Here is an 18,800-nt window from a genome sequence, read left to right as displayed (position 1 = left end):
TTGGCGGTTAATTGATTTCTCCATTACTTTAGAAAGAGTAGAAGTAATTGCAATAGGATGATAATTGGATGGGAGGGAGGGATTTGTCACCCTTTTTAGTAACTGGCTGGATATGAGCAAATTTCCAAGCAGAAAGAAAAACACCTTTCGAATAAGAAAGTGAAAAAAGGTGGCAAAGAACAGGAGTAAGTTCAGGAGCACAGGTTTTGAGAACAGGTGGAGAAATACCATCAGGACCTGGAGCTTTCTTTGAATCAAAATTTGTCAAAATCCTTCTGACATCCTTTTGACAGAAGACCACAGGAGGCATTGAATGGAGTGTGCTGGGAATGGTGGAAGGTGTTTTACCAAGATCATTAATACATGAGTTGAAAGAAAAATGGGATGCTAGCTGGTCAGCTTTATCCTTTGTTGAAGTGGGAGCAGAGATGGGCAAAAGTTGTGGCCAATAGCTTTGGCAAGAGACCAGAATGCTCGGCTACCATTAGGGCAAGAAGCAAGTTTTCTACTCTGTCTGTTCAAAATCTAGTTTGGACCGATTAATAACTACTTTACAATTGTTGCAAGCTTTGGTGAATTGGAGACAAACCAATTATGATATGCAACGTTCTTCTCTTGAACAGCCTTAGCACATTTATTGGAAAACCTAGGTTTAGATAAAGGATGAGATTTTAAAGTAGAGTGCAGAATAAAGGATTCCATTCCTACAAGAATAATTTCACTGACACGATCTGAGCAAACGTTGACATCAGAAGTTTTGAAACGGTAATCCAACCAAGGAAAAGAAGAAAAGAAAACTCGCAGGTCATCCCATTTTGCATTCTCGTAATGCCAAACAGTATGAGGTTGGGAATAGCCATGAGATAAAGGCTCCATTGGAGAAGAGACAATCACCAAGTTGTGATCTGAGGTGCCTATAGGACCACTCACTTCGACCGTGTACTTAGAAGGGTTGTTTGCGAGAAAAAGATCAAGCATGTTGGCAGTATGGTTAGGATTATCCGGTATCCTTGTAGGTAAATGAACAATCTGTGCAAGGTCATTAGTAATTGCAAAAGCCTCAGCATCTCGACCATCTAGGTCGGTGTGACTAGAAAACGGAAGCCAGCTGGAGTTGTGAACATTAAAATCACCAAGGAAAATTATCCCACTGTTAGGAAAGTTGGACTGCAGAAGTCAAGTTGCAAAGAGAGGAAGTCAAAGAGCTCCAAGTGATTAGTTGGAGTTGGGAGAATGGTAGAGACAACAGATTAATTTGACACAAGTCTCTGACAGGGAATATTGGAATGGACATATGCACAAGTACCACCTTTGAGGTGAAAGGAATCATACAGCGAATAATTTGGGCAACTGAGATGAGCAGTAGTTGAATCAACTGATAACTGAGATTCTGTCAGAAATAGTACATGGGGTTTGGCAGACTGCAAGTGGAAATGGGCGTCATTGAGATTATAATTGAGACTTCCTAGTTCATTTCACAAATATACGTGATATATTTGTGAAATGAACTAGGAAGTGTTTGGGAGGTTTAGATCTTTTCGCAGATAAGCTTATTCTATTAGTTTTGACAATTCGTGGTGTATTCAATAGTAAGAAAAGGTGGGGGGATATGCTGTATGAAGTAATGAAATTTTTGGATATGGCGTACACATGATAAGAATATACTCAGATCCTTGACATAATGTGGCCTTGACAATGCCCCCCATCCCGCATACACACTACTCGGACTCCCTCCAGTCACTATCTGCCAGAGTAAAGGTAACAAGATTATACACTAGCTGATCCGGAAGCCTCCTAAAGAGTTACCAATAGGTTCAGTCCGGTGTACTAACTAGCGGTCGGCCTGCAAACACCATTTTAGAGCTGTACCCTCGAAATGTAAGGAAGATTGGATCTTGCCATGATATTTATTCATCATAACCTCAAAAGTCATCAGTCATACTGCATGATGGAAGAGGTGGAGAAGGGTTGACCTGAACTTAGCTCTGGAGACTAAACATGGGTTCCACCCCTTCAAGCCTCCAATAAGCAAACAGGTGGTATTGCACCGGTTGATGAGTCATTTAGCACCTAGTATTGTCTAGTAACACAGACCAGCTGGGTCGGGTTAACCAACATAAGCAGGGATCGAGGTGTGGGTGCCACACCTCGATCCCAGCTTATGTTGGTTAACAACTGGGTGGTCACCCACAGTGTGTTTGTGCGTGGAGATTATACCCAGGATTGCTAACAGTCCCACCATCGTGAAGGTGCAAGCAGAGGATTTGGTGGGCTTCACCAAAATTGGGTCCACTTGACTTGAATGTCACCCGAATATCAGTTCCATTAGCATTTTAGACTCCCATATGCCAGACAGGCAGATATGCTTGTCTGTCAGATATGCCAGACAAGTTGTTACAGCTTGTCTGGCATATCTGAGAGAATGTCTGTGACAACTTCAAGGACCCTGAGTGTGGTACAACACAATTGATATATTAATTTGGATTACTGCAACCCATATGAAGTACCTTGCATTTCTCAATATTAAACTTTAATTGCCACTCTCTCAGCCCACCTGCCTAATTTGTCTAAATCTTGTTGTAGTAGCACATACCTGATTACTTAGATTAACCATCCTGCCAACCTTTGTATCATCTGCAAAGGTAGATTATAAGCTTGATATGCCTTCATCAGTAACATTAATTAATATGAAAAACAGCAATGGGCCCAGCACTGGAATTAGTTCAAGTTTACAAGGGGTGTAGTAACTTGCCCTTAATGCCATACCACTCCAATTTATATAGCAGTCTTTTATGTGGAACAGTATCAGAAGCTTTTCTGAAATCTAAGTATATGATGTCCAGATTATATTTTGCATCCAGTTCCTTTGTTACTGTGTCATAGTATTTAATAAGATTTGTCAGACAAGGTTGTCTCTTAACAAATTCATCCTGTGGCTGCACACTGTAACTGCATTTTCATCTAGCTGGTCCTGCATTTCTTCTTTAAGCCAGTGACTCCATTATTTTCTGTGGAACAGAAGTCAAGCTAATAGGTTTGTAATTACTCATTTCGCCCTTTGATCGCTCGCTGTGAATTGAGAATGCATTTGCACATCTCCCATCCCTTGGGACCTTCCCTGAACCCAGGGATGCTCACATAGTCTTGGTGAAGGTTTATCTCTTTTGCTGCCTAATATATGTGTGTGTCTGTGGAAGGTGGATTTGAAAAGTGCATGGCTTGCCACTCTCTCAGCCCACCTGCCTAATTTATGAAGGGGTAATGGTACAGTGTTAAAACAGATACATATGATAGTATTCATTGTGCAAAACGTGTGTTATAACAAATGAGCTGTTTTTAATTGTTGAGTTCATTGTTGTTTTGTATATTTATCAATGATATTGATGATGGTATATCAGGCTTAATGTTTGCAGATGACACAAAGGTTGGTAGGGTTGTTAATGACAGTAATGGCAGTATGCTACTTCAACAGGATCTATATAAAATATATAGATCCTGTTGCAAAATATAAAATATATAGATAGAAAAGTTGTGTAGATGGGCTGTGAAATGGCAACCGAAGTTTTAACATTGACAAATGCAAAGTACTACATATAGTAGCAGTAACCCCAGAGAAATGTACCAAAAATGTGGCACTATAATCAGGGTAGTGGAGAATTAAAAAGACCTGGGGGTGATTGTGCAGTCAGATATGATGTTTTCTGAGTAGTGCAGACAGATTGCCAGATCAGTTCATTGGGTCTTGTCAATGATATATAGGAATTTTGCGAGCAGGGTAAGGAGGTGATTATCCTGTTGTATAAGGCAGTGGCCGGACCAAACCTTGAGTACTGTGTACATGCCTGGAGGCCTCATTTTAGGAAGGATGTAGAGTTGCTACAATGAGTACAGAGAAGGGCAAGACTGTGAGGGGAACAGGGGAACAAAGGAGCGCACTTATGAAGAAAGGCTTAAGTTCTGCAAATTGTGGTGTCTGGAGACTAGACACCTGCAAAGTAATCTGATTGAGGTGTATAAGGCCTTGAATGGATTTGAGCAGGCTCAGTGCTGATGGAATTCTTCCTCTTGCTCAGAATACAAGCCTCAGGGGACATAAATTCAAACTGTGGAAAGACAGTTGTAGAATAGATGTGCGGAAATTTACCTCTAGACAGTGGGTAGTTGATTGCTGGAACAAACTTCCATCTGTTGTTATGGAAGTTGATAGCTTGAATAAATTCAAGGAAGAACTGGACAAACTTTTGGAGAGAATGGATAGGTGAAATGGGAGGGTTTTTTTTTTTTTTTTTTCCCTCTCTGATTCTGCATAAGCTTGCTTTCTGGCAACATATGCCTCTACTAATGCTAATATCCTGGCTATGACACCAGCTGTAATAATGTTTATGTATAATATCATGTGGTTTGAATTTTTTTTTTTTTTTTTTTTTTAGGCAATGACTCATTACGAGCAAGCAGCTGATTATTTTAGAGGTGAAGAATCAAACAGGTATTTTCCTATTTGATAAATTATATCATTGTATATATGCGATGTTTTCAAGCAAATCAATGGTTTTTCTAACCCTGAAATCGGTTATCTGAAATTAGCATTAAACGTGATAATGTAGCCCATATAATAATAACAGATTTGACATCACTGTACACACACACACACACCATCAGAAGATCAAAATCTGGAGTTATTTTTTTGGTGGTGTCTTCCTCGTGGTATTTGTTATAATTATTTTATTTTTAAATGTTCTTAATGAGGTAGGTAGTTTCATTATCTCTTACTGTGCCAATCAAACAGTTGTGTAAAAAGGTTTTTTCTGCAGAAAATTACTATTAAAATTAACTTCTGTAATAGATATGCTATTACTAAGGCATTAAATTTTTTTTTTTTTTTTTTTTTTTTTTTTATGATGACCCTAAACACAAGTATTAAAACCTCGTCAATCTTCAACAACATGATTCATTAGGCCATGTGTGGGCCGCAGATTGAGAAGCTAAAAGTTATTTGCTGACTTTGTGGATGTGAATTGTGGATTTCTGTAGATAGCAATATTCAGGAACTGCTTCCGAGCAAAGGTTGTTCCAAAGATCAGGAGTTAAATGAAGAAAGGTTACTCCGGTGAATTTGGAGCTGAACTATGAATCAATGTTAGTGAGCGTTGAATGCATTCTGCCTCAATTGGAAGAAAGAGGCATAATCAAGAAGAACAGGGCTCATGAAAATGTTTGTAGAGCAAGGCATGCAGTTGAACCTGAACATCTGTGTAATAGGAAGTAGAGTTCTTATGTAAGTGAGGGATCATTAATCAACTGGTTTTTTTTTTTTTTTGGACAGACTAAGATTTTGAGGGATTTGAGGATACCACCACTACATGATAGAACAATCTTCTGTGTTAAGTGGTGCCAATGATTTTAGTATTAGTAGGCAAAATGATGCTAGGAAACAAGCTTTTGCAACATCACTCAAAAAAAAAATAAATAAATAATATTAATAATAAATAAATAAAAAGTAAAAAATAAAATGAAAATGATGATAATGTTCATTTACCCATCCCTGTCAAGTATTTATTGAAATCTTCTTAAATTTGGATATTTCACCCTCACAAGAGTAGGTTTAATTAAATCAAATTAAATCATTTGATTTAATTAAACCTTACAAGGCACAAAACACCTCACTCAGGTCACCTTGCAAATATTTGGTTTCTAAACAATGAAATCAAGTCTCTTTTAGTAAGAATATACTTTTGTGTTCTTAACCAGTCACACATGCCATTCTTCTCCTTACATTATCCAACAGGGTAGTCTTGAAATCTGTATGTAATATTTATGATCCAGCTGAATCTTTGCTTTCTGTAATGGAACAATCACCTCTTTGACTTTACTGGAAAAGTTCTTATATATACATATATCATTGTCAGAACCACTAAGCAGTCCTAGCAGTCTGTCTGCAGTGCTCATAAAAACTCCATATCAGATTACTTAGTTACTCCCAAGACATTATTCTATACAATCTTGAATTTGTACATAAGTGGTATATTGAAACTTGAAATATCTACCTCAGTATCATTAAGTCCATTAATAACATTGATCATATATAACTACTGTTGTCGCCACCTAACCATCCCTTTTATTCATAATAGTAAGTTGTTCCTAATGTCATATTGTACCAATTTATATAATAACCACTAGTATGGGATTCAAGATGCCAATAGTAAAAAGCTTAATAGCTACCAAAATAACTTTTTTAAGCATTTCCCTTTTAGCATTTGTATTTGTTAAAGCTACAATTTGGACTCACTGAAAATAACTTAGGGAAAAGGAGGTGATTATTCCTTTGTATAAGGCAATGGTCAGGCTACGCCTTGAGAACTGCATACAGGTCTGGAGGCCTCATTTTAGGAAGGATGTAGATTTGCTTGAGTGTGTACAGAAATATAAGACAGTTGTAATCCCCCCCCCCTGTGTGAAAGCAAAAACTGTTCTGCTTTCCTTTAACAGTAGTTCTTTAAATAGTCCAACATTAATACACTGTAATTATTGCTTTCTAGTGGTTCCTTTATGTGAAAATTTTTAACATTAAATGGATATTAGATTATAACCAGGCCAAGAATATATCTTTCTCTTTTTGCATCTCTAATATGCTGATATAGAAAGCACTCATCCAGCAAATCCAGAAATGCCCTACTATTAAGCAAATAACAAACCCACAAGTTCGAACTCTGGAAAATTAGTCTCCCATAATTAGACTGTCTAACTTGCTGGCCCACTCTGCCTGTAAAGATGTTCATTATACTCATGTGGTCCAGAACACACTTCTACTCATTTTTTTTTTCCCTATGCTTATATCATACCATATAGATTCAACATAGTTACCTACCGGATATGCTTGTCTTGAATCTATCTGCATGGCAATTAAAAGCATAACCTCTTCTTCCTCCTTTGTCACGGGTTATCCTTCCTCTACATGTCGTATTTGCCATTCTTCATATTTTTCAACCAGAATGATATCATGTTGCTGATATTCTTGTGAAATCTGCATTTACAGCCACTCCCCAACTTACGTAAGGGTTGCATTCCACAGAATTCTATGTAAGTCAGAATTTCCCTAAATGCTTATGCAGCACTCGCAAATTTGATTGAAGCAAAAAAAAAATGTTAGACGAACATGTAAATAGAATTATTTATTCAATTTTTTTATCTCATGCGCAGGAAAAATTACAAAAGTGTACAAAAATTTAAAAATGATAAAATTACAAAAAGAGAGAGAAGACAAGCATAACGTCAGCAAGTTTTACCTTTTGAGCATCGTTGCCAGAATTAACTCTCAAGCTCGATAAGCATGCCGCTACAGAAGATGAGGGCTGTGGAGATTTAGAAGGGGTTTTTTCCAACACATCACAATTTCTCTGCAGCTCCAGAATCAGCACTGGCAACATTCACTGCATACTTTAATGTTTTAGAAATGAGCGGGATGCGTGAACCTATTAAACCACCTGTTGCTTGTCACGAATTTGGCTTGGGGTTCACCTTACTTACTTATCCTTAATATCTTCATAAATACTTCTTGCTTTTGCTTGAATGGCCATTGGACTTGGGACACTTGCTTCTGAATCTGATTTTGCATCCATATTATTAAAAGCTTTTCCATCTTCGTTTTGTGATCACTGTCGATCTTAAATGCGTTGATCTTTTAACATGTTCTTTTATATGCGCACCGCCCTTTATAAAGTATTCACTCTTGAAGCAGTGAGACCTAATTTCGTGCAATAGATGACAAACTTTGTCCTGCTTCGTAATTCTTAATTAATCATCTTCATTTCTAAATCGATTTTGTTTTGTTTCCTAGCACTGCCAGCACTTCACTTTCCATTGGTCCCTTTCCCTTCACCATTGTAATAAGTAAACAGGAATGACGAGAAGATTCTGAAAATTTATTTATGTTTTTTATATGATTGAAGATTTTAGTGTAGGGGAAACACAATTTCACGATAATAATATAAAAACCCACAGAATTCTAGTTATCGGTATTATTGCAAATGCAATAAGATTGAGTTTACTACCTGTTTATAATAGATTGCGCAAACAAAAAAGCCCAATAAACCGGAAAGTGCGAACTGTTTTTATTGTTTTATGGTAGTGACCTCCAGAAATATGTTTTAGAAAAATATCACAATGGCATTCAAAATTGATTCTTATATTGGAATATGATAACGATGAAAGTGTAGTGCAATTTCCATTTTAAAAATTACCTTTTAGAGAGATAAATAGCTTAGTTATACAGCAAAAATTTCAAATTCTTGGAATGAATTACCAAAAAAAATAAAAAAATAAAAAAACCAATGTATTATTGGGTTCACATTACGATACCTCTATTTATTCCTACGGGATGCAAAATGCATTTCCACGATTTTTTTAAGTTTGTGCTGGCTGGCAAAAACTTATGTAAAGTCGAATTTCCATAAGTCGAGTATTACGTAACCTGGGGAGTGGCTGTATTTGTTAACTTAACCAGTACCTCAGATTCATCAAATTTATAAATTGCATTCCTATCACATGTGTAAAAATGTGCAAGTCTGCCTGTTTTATGTTCATTGTGACCCTAGTGTTATAAACAATTAAGTTCCATGTAATTGTTTAAATCATTACTTTCTCAAGGAATTTTTCCAGAGTGCGCCTGCATGTAAATGTAAAATGTGCTCTTTGAAATAATAAAAGAAAAACAAAACTTAAATTTTTAAATAACATACAATAAAATGCTAATAATACATCATATAAAAAAGCGTGTAATTTTACTTAAAAATATAATCGTTTCTTGTATGTGTAGTTTTATATATAGTTTTACATGTTAATTTTCCATGCTATAGTTATTGCAAATTCATTATGTCATTCATATCAATGCTTTCCAAAATATCTCTTTCGACTGCTACTATAGCAAAATTACTAAGCTTTTCCTGAAGCAGTCTAGATCCTAAATAAATATTTCTTAATGACTTTTAATTTTGAAAAAGGCCTTTCTCTAGTTGCAACAGAAACCAGGAAGAGTAAAAAAAAATTCACAATCTGATTGTAATATTTGGCTGCATTTAATAAATTATGTTCACATATTAATTTTAACAACTCTTTTGGATCATAATGGCTAATTGATAATGTTTTTAATGATTTTATCTCTTCAGAAAGTTTGCTGTGTATGTTGTTTTCATTCAAAGAGTGCATGTATTAATACTGTATGCAAATTATCGCAATGTGATTTAAGTTCTTCGTCATCCCTATCTGAAAAATTTGGTAAGAAGTTAAAATAAGATTCTACATTTGTTAACATTTCAAATGTAGTTTAGAGTGAATTTATTGCTGTATCTAAAAGTTGAAAATAAAATTCTACTTGTAATAATCTTTTGTAATAAGAGACTTAACAACACTACACTCTACTTAAATTTTCAAGGCAAGAAAATTATTGTTACCAGAGCTGCTGGTAGATGATTGAGTTTATTGAAAAGTCTGGAAAGAAAAAACTTTTAGAGCAAAACCCAGCTATTTAGAGGCCAATTTTGACTATGTTTTGAAATCTTTTAGATATTGTTTTCAAGTCTAGAGGAAAGAAAAAATAAAGTGATTGCAAGGACTGTTAATAATACTGCACTATTTTTAAAATTAAAAAAATTGTGTGAAGATATGCTGTGAAAGTTGTGAAGTTATTCCATGTATATTTTTAATCAATAATATAATAATTATGAAATTGTCAAGTCAAGAAATATAAGTTGAATGAGCTCTAGTTACAACAAACATTGTATAGTTTTATGAATTAAAGAAGTTAAATGAACTTGGAAAGAACACTAATTACAAGAAACCCATACATTATACACGAATAAAATAAATCTACAGCCGTCAATCCACTGCAGGATGGATGCCTCAACAAGTCGTGTTGAGGGAAATTACCATAATCTGCCGCACTTGTCCAGTGTGGGTTGGCAGATCGACCATATTTAGCAGTCAGAGGCTTGAACCCCGGTCTACTTAGTGTGCCATATTGCTCTCACTCCTGAGCACTTGGCTACAGAGGCCTTCATTTTACACATGCATGCGTATGTGTGCGTGACCACTGAATTATGACCACCTACCTAATTAGAAAAATATGCCATATATATTCCCTTTGTCGGACATTTGTTAAATTTGGTCAGCCACGCTGCAGTTGATTGTTGCATAGATGCAGTAAATTTCTTTACAGTTATACAACAGTTCTATAGATTTTTCTCTGCTTCAACAAAATGGTGGTCTATTTTAAAATCGTTTTTGGGATCCAAATCTGAAATTCCAAAATGCCTTTCTGACACTAGATGGGAAGTATATATTAAATCTGCAAGAGCAATTATGATTCAATTATCGATGCTTTAAATAAATTTCAGGATGATGAATACAAAAAAGGTGAAACTAAAACAAAGCCTCTATTATCCATGAAAAAAATGGAAGAACTTGAATTTATGTTTATGCTTGTATCGTGGAATTATATATTGGAACAGTTTTGACAAAACCAGCAAAATATTACAAGACCCTGAAACATTAAGTACATGTTCGAAACTGTATGCATATTGAAGGAGTTGGTTTATTTGTGAGTACTGCACACACATCGTTTCTACTACCCAGGTAGTATGAATGCATCATTTAATTATATCTCATATTGTGAATACCTTCATAGTGAGTAGCCAAGGTTTTGCACTGCTTTGAATAGCAGTGCTTCACCAGTGGAGAAGACTAGTGTTACTTATTCTCGGAGGATACCATCGCCGTTTCAAAGTTTGTTGGCTTACTCATTTGTGGGTGGGCAGGTAACCTGTTGTTGCAATAGTGACAACCCAGTTATGAAGTAAAACTCCACAATATGAGAGATGCTTGATGATGTGCATGGTTTAATCTAAAAATATTTCTTTGCTAAATGCTAAGCGGTTTATGCATGGGTACTGCACATACATCATTTATACTACCCAAGTAGTATGAATGCATCAAGGTATCCGCTGAGAATAAGTAACATTAGTCTTCTCCACTGGTGAAGTGTTACTTATTCAAAGCAGTGCCATACCTTGGCCACTCGTTGTGAAGGTATTCACAATATGAGATACAATTAAACAATGCATTCATTCTACTTGGGTAGTAGAAATGACGTATGTGCAGTACCCTTGCATAAACCAACTCCTTCATACTCTTAGTATTTAGCCAAGAAATATTTTTAGATTGTATGCATATTTATCAGACTTTATAAAAGAAACCAGAAATAGTTTCAATGAATTTGAACAAAATGCAAAAGAAAAATTACCAGATAACGTAGATTACAGGAGTGTATAGAAAAGTACAGATTAATGATGGAAATACATCTGATATTGATGATCTTTCTGCAAGAGATAAATTTAGGATGAACTCTTTCATTCCTATCATGGATTCTTTAGAAAGTAATTTACAAAGAAGAGCTGAAGTATATAAGAAAATTTCTCGAAAATTTAAATTTTTATTAAATTTTGACCAGACAAAGAGCCCAGAGAAAATGTAAAAATTTTAGTAAATAATTATCCCAAAGACACAGATGATAACTTATACAAAGATATAAAAAATTTTCATCTGTATATAAAGAAAAATTATTCTCAAACTAATGGGTTTAATTATCAAAATTTATACAATATAATAATTCAAGACAAAATACATTGGTTTTCCAAATGTTGAAACTATATTTTGAATTTTTCTTACCTTGATGATAACTAATTGCTCTGAAGAAAGATTATTTAGCAGGCTTAAGAGGGTAAAAAATGAATGTTGTACAACCATGCTTCAAAACAAACTCTCTTCCTTGAGCATTTTATATATGGAAAGTGACAAACTTAGAAGCCTATCATTTGAGAAGATATTGTTTCAGATTTCTTCATAATTAAATCATGGAAACGAATATATTTTAAATAATTTGAATCAATAATTTTTTGTTATTAATAAAATTATTTATTAATCATTAAATAAAAAAATATTTTATTTTTTTAACAAAAATGAATGACAATAATGACTTTTGTTTTATTATATTATTAATTTAATTGATATTATTGTAATTATTACCAAAAATATCTGTTATTTTTTAAAAAATTAATAAAAACATGTATTGCTATGTATGTAACATTTTATATGCATCCTTTGGTGAGCATGAAATGCTATTAAACCTAAAATTTACTCAGTAGAGGGGGGGGGGGCCTCTTAAAAGTTATAGCTTAGCGGTCACAACAACCTTAAATCTAACCATACTTATATCAGTTGCTAATCAGTTGTCAAAAAAACTACATGAATACAAAGAAAACTCGCCTCATCAGTACTGGCCTGGCACGATAATAACTGAATACAAGCCACAGCGACGAAACTGAGCAAATGATAATTTCGCATTTGGAATCCATAGGCTCACTAATTCTCTTCTAATATAAAATGTTGAGGAACGTTATAACAAGTCAGCTCTCACACTTCAAGTGCAACTTAGTTTTCAAACATAACTCATTATCAAAACTGCAGGCTGACTTATAATTCAAATTCAAAAGCATGATAGATACAGCACGATAATAACTGAACATGAGCATGCAGTGACAAAACTAAGCAAATGATAATTTCACATTTACTGCTACAATCACGTGACATATGCCAATAACAGTAGAAGAGGGAATGCAGTAAGTGGGCTGAGTGACAACACATCAATCACTGCCTTCTCGGTTACGGCCTGGAAGGGGGACCCTGTTCTAAAGTTTGGCTGGAACTTTGTCACACTCCATATACTAGACAAATACAAGCAGGCATCCTTTCCAGCATTCTTTTTACAGTTATAATTATTATTAGTAGTGGCAAATGGTGCAAGAAAGCAAGCTTATAAAGAAAAAAAAAAAAAAAAAAACTCCCACATCACCTGTCCATCTCTTCCAGTAATTTGTTTAGGTCTTTCTTGAATTTATTCAAACTATTCACCTCCACAATAACATATGGAAACATCTATCTCATAAATATCCTTGCACAATTACCTCCAAGGCACTACCCCAAATGTAAAAACACACAGTTGGTATGTTAATCTGGAATTACTGCTACCTATTTGTAGTACCTTGCATTTTTTATATTTTGAGCTTCAATTTCTCAAAAAATTAGGCAGATTGGCATTTCTCAGCCCATCTGCCTAATTTTTCTAGATCTCTTTGCAGTAGCTTACTCTGATTATTGTCATTAACCACCCTATCAACCTTTGTTTCATCTACAAACTTAGGCATTAAGCCATTTTATCTTCATCAATATCATTAATAAATATAGAAAACAACAATAGGCCCAGCACAACTCTGGGGTTGTGGTGGGCCTATCCATCTCCACTGTTACTTTATCCAGAGCAGTAACTTCCCCAATTTGTACAGCAGTCTTTTATGTGCAACAGTAAGTTTAACATTAACAAATGCAAAGTACTACATATGGGTAGCAGTAACTGAAAAGAAACAGTACCAACTGTGTGGCACTACACTCAGCGAAGTGGAAAGTGAAAAAGACATGGGGTTAATTGTGCAGTCAAATATGAAATTCGCTGACAGTGCAGACTGGCTGCCAGGGCAGGTCACGCAGTCTTGTCAATGATATATAGGAATTTTGCTAGCAGGGACAGGGAGGTGATTATCTCATTATACAAGGCAATGGTCAGGCCACACCTAAAGTACTGTGTACAGGTCTGGAGGCCTCATTTTAGAAAGGATGTAGAGTTGCTAGAACAAGTACAAAGAAGGGCAACAAGATTGGCGAGGGGAACAAAGGGGTGCTCTTACCAAGAAAGGCTTAAGTTCCGCAAATTGCAGCACCTGGAGAGTAGGCACCTGCAAGCTGATTGAGGTGTATAAGGCCTTTAATGGGTTGAGCAAGGTGAATGCTGTTGGGATTCTTGCTCAGACTAAGAACATGAGGGGGGCACAGTTCAAATTGAAGAAAGATAGTTGTAGAATAGATGTGAGGAAATTTGCCTTTAGCTAGTCGGTAGTTGATTGGTGGAGCAGACTTCAATCTTTTGTTGTGGAAGCTAATAGCCTAAATAAATTTAAGGCTGAGCTGGATAGCCATTTGGAACGAATGGAGGGGTGAAATGGGAAGGTTTTTTTTTTTTTTTTTGGGCTGATGCTGCATAAGCTTGCTTTTTTGCATCGTATGCCTCTGCTAATGTTAGTATCAAAATCTTTCTTGAAATCCAAGTATATGATATCAGAATTATTTTTGCATTCAGTTCCTTTGTTACTGCATCATAGTACCCTCAGATTGGTCAGACAAGATCACCCCCTTAACAAATCTAACAGGTGACTCAGTATAACTGATTTCCTGTCAAGATGGCCTTGCATTACTTCTTTAATAACCAGAAACTCCATTATTTTCTCTGAAACAGAAGTTACACTAACAGGAGTATAATTACTCATGTCACCATTTGATCACCCCTCTATGAATTGGGGATACATTCACAGATCTCCAGTCCAAAGGGACCTCCCCTGAATCCAAAGATGCTCTCATAATTATGGTTAAGGGTTTGCTTACCTCATTTGCCGCTTCCCTCAATATAATGTGATAAGAAGAAAGAAAGAATCTTTATTTGTCCTACCAAATAAAGACAAATTCCCTTCACTGCAGAAAATGCCAGAGGATTGACATAAAATTGAAATATAACAGAAAAGCTAAAATATAGAATGAAAGTCTCTTCACTACATTTCTGTGTAGAGTCCTGTCAGTTGTAGTAAAAAGTTCAGCTTAACATCACATCTATTGAAACAACCCATGCAAGATATACACTTTTTCAAATAATTACACACGATTGCATACACAGTTGTTGACAGAAGTACACAAAACTGCTAGGCAACAGTAGCCTCAGCGAACCACACCGCAGTTTGTCTTCTATAGTTCTGATCTTCTACAAGCTTGTCAAAGTCAATTCCCATATGTGGTGTGAACTGACTGCAATGCTCTGGCTGGTAAGAACCTTTCGGCTATCTTCAGTCATATCATCCTCAGGGATTCTGTACCTCTTAAGGCAGAGATGGTGGGTGCCTCCGTAGCCAGGTGGGCAGGAGCAGCAGTGCGTAGCACACGCTTCTTGATTAGACCGGGGTTCAAGCCCATGTCCACCAAATACGGAGGATGCGGAAAGGTCAGGGAATGACCACCGTATATCCCCGGAGCAGTATGGCCTTAGTTGCTAATGCTCCTAAAAACCAAATAAACAAACAAACAACAACAAGCAGAGATGGTGGGATGTGCCACTCACATAGCTGCCAGAAGCAAGGTGAAGAGATCATGCCCAGTCATCATCTTTATTGTGGTTAACAATCATTTCCAGACAATGATGTCTGGTAAATGCTGTAGTTTAAGTTGTTCAGCAAGCTGCATGGTTCTTAACTGATGGGGGAGACTGTATTTATTGTTGACCTACTTCAGCAGCTAGAATTCAGTCACATATATTCTCCTAATGTGTGTATGGGTGGCTGACACCCACAATTCAGCACCATACAATATGGCCGAATACACTGTGGTTCTTATATATTGTGCAGTTGTTGCAGGTTGTTTCAAGTGCAAGAGGTGCTGTTTTCTTGTCCATTGTAAGAAGTGCATTCTATTTACAAACATGTCAATATGTGACATGAATGTAAGTCTAATGTCAAATATTATCCCAAGATCCCTGAGTTTTGTCTAGATTTGAGATCATACAGCTGAGCAAGTGGATTACTTATACGAATTTGTCAAAAAAAAACCCCAACCACACTACAAGGAAATTACCATGTACTAGTTCAGATTAGTATTTTTTTTTTTTTTTTTTTGTTCCAATCTGTTTAATTTTATTTTTTCTTTTCATTTTTATTTTATTAAAGCTCTTGGTTTTAATAGTGGGAAATAATGCAAGGAAGTAAGCTTAATCAGCATCAGCAAAAAAAAAAAAAAAAAGGGAAAAGAAGTATCTAACCTACATCATCTCCCTCTCTCTCTCTCTCCCCCCTCCCTCTAATAATTTATTCAAATTTTCCACTTCCACAACACCAGATGCAAGTTTGTACTAACAATCAGTTACTCTCTAGCTGAAAGCAAATGTTTGGACATCTATCCCGCAGCCATTCTTTTTCAATTTACCTTCTGGCAAGATGCCACCTCTATTAACTCCTGGCTTGATGCTGTGAAAGGTTTTGTAAAGTAATGTTATCTGAGTAAAGTAATGTTAAATTATATGCTTTGTACCTTACAATAACGATTATTTTTTCCTTTATGCTTAAAAGGAGTATAACTATGAATAAAGCTTTATCGTGTTAAATTATATGCTTTTCACTGTTATTAGCATTAGTTGAGGCATATAATGCAAGAAAGCAAGCTTATACAGCATCAGCCAAAAAAAAAAAAAAAAACCCCCCCTTCCTATTTTACTCCAAATGTGGTTTTTTCTTTTTTTTTTTTATGTGAACCCCAAACACGAGAGGTATTAGAGCCTATAGTACTTAGTACTGTGCGGTTTAGAGGTTGAGAAGACGAAATAAGATATTTGTTGACATTGGACTTGAACTTCTGTAGATTGTAATTTTCAGGAAATACGTAAGAAGGAAGGTTGTTCCAGAAAACGGCAGTTGAATGAATAAATGAGTAAGATTAAAAGTTGGTTCTGTGGGTTTGAAGTTGGACAGTAAATGGATGTTGGCTGGTGGCGGCACGTGTTCGGACTGTTTTGAAAGAGAGAGCGGGAATTATAGAAGCCAATTCAGAAGAACAGTGCCCATGGAAGTATCTGTAGAAGAGGCATGCAGTACATCTATGAGAAAGCAAGTGGAGAGACTCTGTTAGAGATGAATCATTAATTAACCTAACTGCCCTCTTCTGAATGGAATCGAGAAGCCTGAGAGAGGTTTTGGGGGCACCACCCCAGATGTGGGAACAACATTCCATGGCAGGGTGGATTTGCGATTTATACAGAGTGAGCAGCTGTTTGGAAGAAAAGTAATGCCTAGAGTGAAAGAGAAAACCAAGTTTTTTAGATGCAGAAGAAGCAATATTTGTAATGTGCTTATGCCAAGAGAGATTAGAAGTCAGGGTAATCCCCAAAAGAGAAATATCATTTTGCCTAGAAATCGGAGTGTCACTAAAGATAAGCATAGGAGCAGAAGAATCTTTTTTGCAAGATATAAGACAAGACTGAGTTTTAGAAGGGTTGAAATCAACTAAGTTGTCTTTGCCCCACTGGAGAATTACCTGAAGATCGGCATTTAAGGAATTGGTAGCAGATTTTCGAGAAGTTGAAGCTGATTGAGCAGGACAAGGTTTCTTAAAATGGAAAGTGGAATGCAACGTGCTATATCGGCAAAACTATGGATAGGATTTCCAGTCAGTGGAAGAAGGTCATTAATATAAAAGAGGAAAAGAGTGGGGGAAAGAACTGAACCTTGGGGGACAATGGCATTTATGGAGAGGTTAGAAGACAGAGAGCCATCTACCATCACCCTCAGTGAGCGATCAGAGAGAAAACTGGATAACCAATTACTAAAAACAGTTGGCAAACCATAAGATGAAAGCTTGTTTAGAAGACCTTTATGCCAAACACGATCAAAAGCCTTTGAGATGTCAAGAGCAACTACTTGTGTTTCACCGAACCTTTCCATTGAATTAGTCCATAAATGGGTAACATAAGCCAGAATATCACCAGTGGATTGACACTGACGGAATCCATACTGGCGATCGTTGATCAGATGGAAGGTTTCTAAGTAGTTTAAGAGTTGGCGGTTAATTGATTTCTCCCTACTTTAGAAAGAGTAGAAATAATTGCAATGGGACGATAATTAGAATGGAGGGATTTGTCACCCTTTTTAGGAACTGGCTGGATATGAGCAAATTTCCAAGCAGAAGGAAAAACACCTTTGGAATATGAAAGTGAAAAAAAGTGGCAAAGAATAGGAGTAAGTTCAGGAGCACAGGTTTTGAGAACAAGTGGAGGAATACCATCGGGACCTGGAGCTTTCTTAGCATCAAGATTCATCAAAATCCTTCTGATATCCTTTTGACAGAAGACCACAGGAGGCATTGAATGGAGCGTGTTGGGAATGGTGGGAGGTGTTTTACCAAGATCATTAATACATGAGCTGGAAGAAAAATGGGATGCTAGCAGGTCAGCTTTATCCTTGGCTGAAGTGACAACAGAACCTTCTGGTTTGGACAGAGGTGGGAGCAGAGATGGGCAAAAGTTGCAGCCAATAGCTTTGGGAAGAGACCAGAATGCTCGGCTACCATTAGGGCAAGAAGCAAGTTTTCTACTCTTAGCCTGTTCAAACTCTAGTTTGGACTGATTAATGACTGCTTTACAATTGTTGTAAACTTTGGTGTAGGTAGAAAATGAAACTGAAGAATTAGAAACAAGCGAATTACGATATGCAGCATTCTTCTCTTGAACAGCCTTGGCACATTTATTGGAAAACCAAGGTTTAGACAAAGGACGAGATTTTAAAATGGAGTATGGGATAATGGATTCCATTCCTGCAAGAATAATTTCACTGACACGATCTGAGCAAACGTTGACATCAGAAGTTTTGAAACAGTAATCCGACCGAAGAAAAGAAGTCTCGCAGGTCATCCCATTTTGCATTCTTGTAATGCAAAATGGGATGGGATGACAAAAATGGGACACGAGGTTGGGAATAGCCATGAGATAAAGGTTCCACTGGAGAAGAGACAATCACCAAGTTGTGATCTGAAGTGCCTAAAGGACCTCTCACTTCGACCGTGTACACTTAGAAGGGTTGTTTGTGAGAAAAAGATCAAGCATATTGGCTGTA

At 36.4% G+C, this 18,800-nt stretch overlaps 1 protein-coding gene across 1 annotated transcript in view; it reads left to right on the top strand.

Moving 5' to 3' along the window:
- The window catches only part of LOC150088401 (alpha-soluble NSF attachment protein-like), a 236,215-nt gene that overhangs the window by 106,662 nt on the left and 110,753 nt on the right, over positions 1–18,800 (top strand). Inside the window, exon 6 of the mRNA XM_090369491.1 lies at positions 4,431–4,486. Within this exon, the coding sequence (XP_090225617.1) occupies positions 4,431–4,486 (56 nt within the window). The remainder of the gene's footprint in view (positions 1–4,430; positions 4,487–18,800) is intronic.

The sequence above is a fragment of the Mastigoproctus giganteus genome, chromosome 3 (genome assembly GCF_048544385.1).
Source record: "Mastigoproctus giganteus isolate SK-2022 chromosome 3, ASM4854438v1, whole genome shotgun sequence".
Classification (NCBI taxonomy): Eukaryota; Metazoa; Arthropoda; class Arachnida; order Uropygi; family Thelyphonidae; genus Mastigoproctus; species Mastigoproctus giganteus.
This window is presented reverse-complemented; position numbering and strand designations above follow the sequence as displayed.